A 6,645-nucleotide genomic window follows, 5' to 3' on the forward strand; every position below is an offset into this window, starting at 1 on the left:
TAGATGCTCTTATAATTGTGCCGGATATGGAGGCAAATCAGGGAGCGGGCGACCCGTAGAGGGGTTTGTGGCGGTGGTGTGTCGTCGCCGTCGCCGTAGAGGGTGGTGTTGGGGAGAAGTATGTGGATTCCCGGGAAGGCTCGACGCTTCACCCACCGCTCAAACTACGACGATGGCCATCGTGAGCTACCTAGCTGTGCGGGCTCTCCAAGCTAATTGGTGTACCGTAGCATAGCATCATCCCATTCCCGTGAGCTTTATTCTAGAAACAGAAAAGAACAATCATACCATCAGCCACTTGCATGTCAGCGTCATCCCTCCTGTCATCAGAGATTCTCCCGGCAAGAAATAAATTTAGAAATCAGGGATTCAGAGTCAAACAATGTTTTGTAGTACGTACGTACATCGAGAAGATGAAGCGATCAACTGAATAATTTTGACTTGAGCACCACGGCGGCATGCATACTCCACTATCAAGCAACAATAATGAGCTCAACTAACGAACGAGACATTTCTAGTCAGTCCAAACATTGCTGATCTGCTTCACCAAGGCATTGCGCTGACAACGTCAGCAGCTTGAGCTTTCCCTTCAGACCGGAATCTTCCGAAGAAACCCCACAGCCGTCAGGCTCAGCAGGCATTTGTTTATTGACCAGGCGTACGTTTGACTTTGAATCGTCCTCCTCTAGTCTCGTTCTCGGCTTCTCGCTCGTGTTGTTATTTGCTTTCGCGTCTTCCTATCCATTTCCATCCATGCGCACCCGAGCTGTGGCGGCATGGTCGTCTCGCCCACCGCGTTGGCGTCGCAGCAGCATATATAAAGCTCGGTCGAGAGAACGAGGAGGTCAGACGTCCAGAGCTGTAGCAGCAAACAAGCAAGCAACAAGAAGCAACTTACTCGATCGAGTGGAAATCCGTTCAACTTGGATTGATCTGATGGCGCGCGGTAAGGTGGCCGAGTGGATACGGAAGCGGGCGATGCCGAGGAAGCCGGCGGCCGGGCGCCGGAGCAGGGCCAGCGGGGCGTCGGAGCCGATACTAAGAGACGCGGAGGAGAGCTGGAGCGGCGCCACCGGGGCGCCGGCGCCGATGCCTGCTAGAAAGAGCCCCGGGAGCGGGAAGGGTGCCAATGGCGGCGCGGCGGCGCACTCGAGCTCGAAGGTCCGGGCGGTCGGCTTCTTGTCGGCGCTGCGGTGGCGGCCGCGCGTGAACGTGCTGGCGGTGGTGTACGAGAAGGTGGTGTACCACGTGATGTGGCTGGTGGAGTCCGTGGTGGTGGTGGGGAGGCTCATCTTCTTCCTCATGCGCTTCGGCTTCAAGCAGCTCTGATTCTGAATTCACCCGATGCTATGGTGTTGGCGTCAGAGGGTGGTGGACAAGAAGCGTGCGTGATTCTTTGGTTGACTGTTTTTTTTTTTTGGTTCGTTCGGTTTCCTCTGTGCAAATTCGTGTGCCGTTTTTCCCAGGCTTCCGATCCGTAACAGGTTGTAAATGCCCTCACTCAGCCCTCTTGTGTATAAAGAATTTTCTGTGTTGGTTCCTGTTTGATGGAAATGTCATGACCATAAGATGTTGGGCATTTTTAATCAATCGCCATATATTGAGCTCTGACGTAAGGTACGTTCATGCGATCGATAGTGGCGATGCCATCGCTTCCGGTTCCGGGTGCATAGCATCGGGGAAGAAATTGAACCCGAGATAGTTGCGGCATGCTGAAGGCCCTGAACTCAGCGACGACCACGCCCAGCTATGCTCCGAGGGAAGTCTCTTCTGTGGGACGTGGATTAATGAGCTCGGGTGAATAAAATCCAAAAAAGTCAAAAAAAATCAAAGGATTCTAAACTTTTTTCTTGGAAAAATTAAACAATCCATTTAAATGCTTGTAAACTTTTAAGATTATTTTTAAAAAAAGAATACATTTATATCACGAAGATACAATTACACCTAGCCTTCACACCAATAAAATATCCAAAAAGACATCCAGAATGCATACAACCCAAAAAACAAAAACGAAAAAACAAAGGCCTCGCCACAGTGTTCAACTCCTCTCCGTAGCAGCACGCAAACCATCACCAACAACAACACCCAAAAAAGATAAAAGGTCTTCAAAAACGACGCCTTCAAGAAGGAAACTGTGGACAACCGTCGTCAATGCCCGATCCAAGATCTTAGATTTCACCCTCGAGAAAGTCCGAGCTCTCAAAACAATAAATTCAGCAAAGCAATTGCCAGTCACAACCAATAAAGATTAGACCTTAGGTTTTCACCTTGAAAGTCATGACTCGGACCCAAGGAGTACCACCAAAAATGAAATCCTTTAGTGCTACCGCCCCCACTTGTCACCGCTCCTTCCGAAAGTTATCGGACACCTGGCTGACTCCATCGCCTCCAAGGCCCCCTTCGCCTTACAGATCCTTCGACCTCAGCCACCATCAGTTTCTCCACCGCTGTCTACGCCATGAAAATCGAGATACCGACATGTCTCATCGTGTCAAGAAACAACAGAGCTTCACGCTGCACCCTCATGGAGCCGTGTAGGCTGATATGAACACACACGACCAGATTAATCCAATCCAGAAATCCTTGGGCAAGATATCCGGCAACAGTTTCGGAACACGTCGACTGCCAGATTGAGGAGGACAGATCAAGCACATCACTATCGTGATGCGAAAAGAGCACTAGGACCACCACCATATCGCTGCCTCCACCATGTCGACACCATCGCCGCCACGACGGAGGACACTGTCCCGCGCTGCCCACAGCCCGAGCCGCGGGTTGAAGACGGACGCCAGATCAGGATGGATCCCGATCCGCCGCCACTCCCTCGCTTGCACGGTGCGCCACCTCGAAGCCCGACGTGCGCCGTCGGTTCCGAGTGCCGTCACCGTGGGGATTCGACGCCGCACCACCGGGACCCACAACATCGCTGTGTCCCGGCCCAACGGCGACGCCCCATGACGGAGGCCATGCGCGAGAAGGCGAAACGCCCCGCCGGTGGCGGCGGCCAGGTTTTGCCCCACTACGTCCTCTGGTGATGGCGAGGGAGGAGGAAGGGAGGGAGAGAAGGGTGTCGGCGGTAGCGCCCTCCCCGTCGCCCATGAGAGCGAAGTGGGAGGGTCAGATCCTTTTTCCATGGGAGCCTAAAAAATATCAACACTCTAAAAATAACTTTTTTCGAGCATAGATTTGTTTTTTTACACGACTTCATGACTGTCTTTTCATGATGAAACTTTGCAAGCACTACAAACATTCCTCAATGTTTATCATAAAAAAGAAGTTAGAACGTTTTTAATTTTTACTGTTCTCGAGCTCATATGAGCTCGAGTTGAGAAGGATACTTTCACTTCCGTGGTGGGTCTAACATAACTGTATGAGAAGGTGAGGTTTAAGATATTTTTCCCTTCATTTCTTTGCTAGTACTCGCTCCTTCCCTTTCTTGCACAAAACGTTTAATCAAATGGTCCAACATGTGACATGTTTGCAGCTGAATCGAATCCTACTGTCTCAACCATACTTGGTCGCTTTTTTTCTTCCGAAAAGGAGGTTTCAACCTTTGGACATTTTTATTGTATTATTCAACAAAGTCAAAAAAAAAATAACAATATATGAATCAACCCAGAGCCACCTTGATGACCTATGTTTCTACACCTACAAACTTGATGACATGCACTGACCTTACACCCACACACATCATCTAATTCAGTGGCCTTGCAAAGCCATCTCTCTATGAGCCGAGAGCACCAACCGCTCAAGCAGACCCTCAGCGCATCACATGCACACACTCTTAAATCCGTCACTGTCTCATCTTCAGGACGGATCAACATATTGAACTTGTCAGACCCTATTGCCGTCAACACTACCACGACACTAAAGTGCGCCACCACCCTGCGCTCCTCCATCAAGACACATCCGTCGTCGAGACTCCGCTGCACCATGCTGTCGAGACCTGTCGTCGTCAACACGGGAGAAACAATGCCGCTCCATCTGTAGTCCTCTTTAGCCGACAATTGCTCCAAGAACGACGCCCTCATGATGGTGACGGCACCCGACGCCACCATCTCCCGATCTGGAAGGCCGAGATCAAGGGTTTTCCCCGGCAAACGACCCTTCCAGCCAAATCCACGTGATGGTCCAACACCGTCACACCTCTGAGTTCCGATCGGCCAAAGCTCCCAAACAATGACTTCAAAGCATAATTTAAACAACGGACCGTTAATCGAATCGGCAAGGTTGTTGGTTCACGTTTTTACCAGTCGGACCACCGGTTCACCGATTCGATTGTCAGTTTTTTCAAGAATAAAATAATATATATTTTATCAATAAATACACCAATTAATAGATAAAATAATATATATTTTTATCAGTAAATACACCAATCAATTATATATAGAGAGAAAGTTCCCAATCAATCGAAACCCTATCAAAAGAGGTTTTTTTCTTTACTGATTTTACCCTCAGCTTGTACCCACAAAAACGAATCGGTCAGGGGCTTTTTTGGAATCAACATTGAATCGCCGGTTTTCTATGAACCACCCGCTTCATCAGTTTTTTCAAAACCCGACCAGTTCAATCGATTTTTTTGGTTCGATTGTGGGACGGTCCACTACACTTAAAAAACCACTGTGATCGTTTGTTCCGGTTTTTCCGGTCCGACCGCCAGCCCAGTCCGGTCTTTTAAACTATGCTCCAAAGAGGAAACGACGCCACAAGCCTTCCGTGTCCGGTCCGCCAAACCAAACCTGAGGTTTCCTTCGAGCTCGACGGGCCCACAGCCATGACCATGCCTGGTTGCTAGCTACCATAGTACGACTAGTCTACCACTCCCATCGCTATGGAAGGCAGTAGCACTCTGGTCCACAGGGGGACGTGGAGTGCGGCACAAGACCACGTCTCGTGCCTCCAAAGGTTGCTCTGTTGGCCACTCGCGCGCCGATGGCTCTGATGGGGCTGGCTATTGAACTTGGATTGCTTCGCAAGCTCGAATCCTTGATCTTCTAAGGCACCGCACGGGTCCAGTGGCCAACGTTACGTGACACCAACCTAGCTAGCTACTTGTACTGGCTGTGATGATTGATGCCTAGTTGCCTGTGCTGGAGAAGGGCTTTTTTTTTTTTGAAACAGTGGCAAAAGACTTGCCTCATTCATTAATAAAGGAGGAGAGTTTTAGAGTACATAATAATGGCTCCACAACATAGTCCGTCCGTCAATAAAATGAAAACAATAACTACTCTCGCGGCATGATAATGCTCAGGTGCGTAGCTCCTGCCGTGACCCAAAGTTTGGCTTCATCTTGAAGGGATATTGTTCACGTTGTAACTACTCCTGTGTACAGTTTGCATGCAATCATCTTATAAATAAGCGCCCCTGATAATTGCTCGCCCAGTTCGTATCCAACGCCCTCCTTTTCTTTGAGCCCTTCTTCCGCAAGCAGGTGAGTACTCTGCTCCATGTGCTCTATTAATCCCCTGCCTCATTTCGATCAACTAAATAGCAAAATGGTCGGCCAGTTCCAGTTTTTTTTCTCTGTAAAATAATCATTCCCCCGTTTCATTCTTTCTGTCAGAATAGTTCCAGTTTGAGCTTAAGAGTGTTCGATGTGTGCTCAATACAATTCAACTCGAAAACTCTTGTTTTTTCAACAACAAGCAACGATTGTTTGCATTAACATTACAAGAAAGTAATAATCACCAGAGTGCCATGGCATGAATTTCTTCATGCCATTTCCGCAGCATGCAGGAAAATGTATCATGCTTTTGACGACTTATACTGCACTACTTACATCTGCAGTGCACATCAGAATGGGGCATCACGAAACTCATGGTATCTGTACCATTCTCTCCCTACTGCTAGTGTGGAGTACCCTCGTATCTGCCGGAGACGATGGCCTGGTCCGTATTGCTTTGAAGAAGAGGCCGGCAATGGAAGACATCTATAACACACCAGTGCCAAAGAGTACAAGGGAGAACAGCGGGGCAGGGAGTAAGGTTCATCCGGTGAGGGAGGCAGTTAACCAAGTTCGCGCCCAGGCACAAAGGATATTCACAGAGGCTGCGGCCATGGAACAGCGGCTCAAGCGCCGTTGGAGTCACAGAGGGATCGGAGGAAACAGACGTGTGCGCGAAGGTTACCAGGCCGTCGTCCCGCTCAAGAACTACGTGAACGCTCAATATTTTGGGCAGATTGGAGTTGGCTCCCCGCCACAGAATTTCACGGTGGTCTTTGACACGGGGAGCGCCAACCTCTGGGTACCTTCCGCCGAGTGCTTCTTCTCGGTACGAGTCAATTCAACCTCTTTTTGTCCTTGTTTTGTTTTACTTTATTATTTTGGGATGCCTGCTATGCTGGGTTGACTACTGATTTTGGTCAGCGTGAGAACAGCTTGCTTGCTACTTCCATCCCAAGTATGTATCAAGACGGTCCAGCACCTACAAGGAGAACGGTATGCTTTCTCTCCAAGACATCAGCTTATTTATTTACACTGTTGGGTTTGACTAGTCATGGTATGTACTACAGCTCAATTTTTAAATTCTTCTATTCTTAAAAAAGAAAAACAATGCTCTAGGGTGATAGAATTTCGATAACGGTTTTAAATTTGGTAGCATTTGTTTAGTGGAACTAAGATTTGAGCTGCGAAGACGATGTTTT

The 6,645-nt window shown here is 48.7% G+C and overlaps 2 protein-coding genes across 7 annotated transcripts in view; both read left to right on the forward strand.

Annotated features, from left to right (window-relative positions):
- The first annotated feature begins 482 nt into the window (after positions 1-482).
- Positions 483-1,549, forward strand: LOC119281340. Its single transcript, XM_037561868.1, has one exon. It carries the CDS (start codon positions 754-756, stop codon positions 1,327-1,329), a length of 576 nt encoding a protein of 191 aa, XP_037417765.1. The 5' UTR covers positions 483-753; the 3' UTR covers positions 1,330-1,549.
- Positions 1,550-5,358: 3,809 nt separating this feature from the next.
- The window catches only part of LOC119276344 (aspartic proteinase oryzasin-1-like), a 6,850-nt gene continuing 5,563 nt past the window's right edge, over positions 5,359-6,645 (forward strand). For all 6 annotated transcript variants that reach the window (XR_005136557.1, XR_005136556.1, XM_037557388.1 and 3 more), the window contains exons 1-3: positions 5,359-5,431; positions 5,788-6,272; positions 6,379-6,439. Coding sequence is in view for 4 of the 6 variants with exons in the window: in XM_037557388.1 (XP_037413285.1) it covers positions 5,799-6,272; positions 6,379-6,439 (535 nt within the window). In the remaining 2 variants the exon portion in view is untranslated. The remainder of the gene's footprint in view (positions 5,432-5,787; positions 6,273-6,378; positions 6,440-6,645) is intronic.

This window comes from Triticum dicoccoides, chromosome 3B, assembly GCF_002162155.2.
Source record: "Triticum dicoccoides isolate Atlit2015 ecotype Zavitan chromosome 3B, WEW_v2.0, whole genome shotgun sequence".
NCBI classification, from domain to species: Eukaryota; Viridiplantae; Streptophyta; class Magnoliopsida; order Poales; family Poaceae; genus Triticum; species Triticum dicoccoides.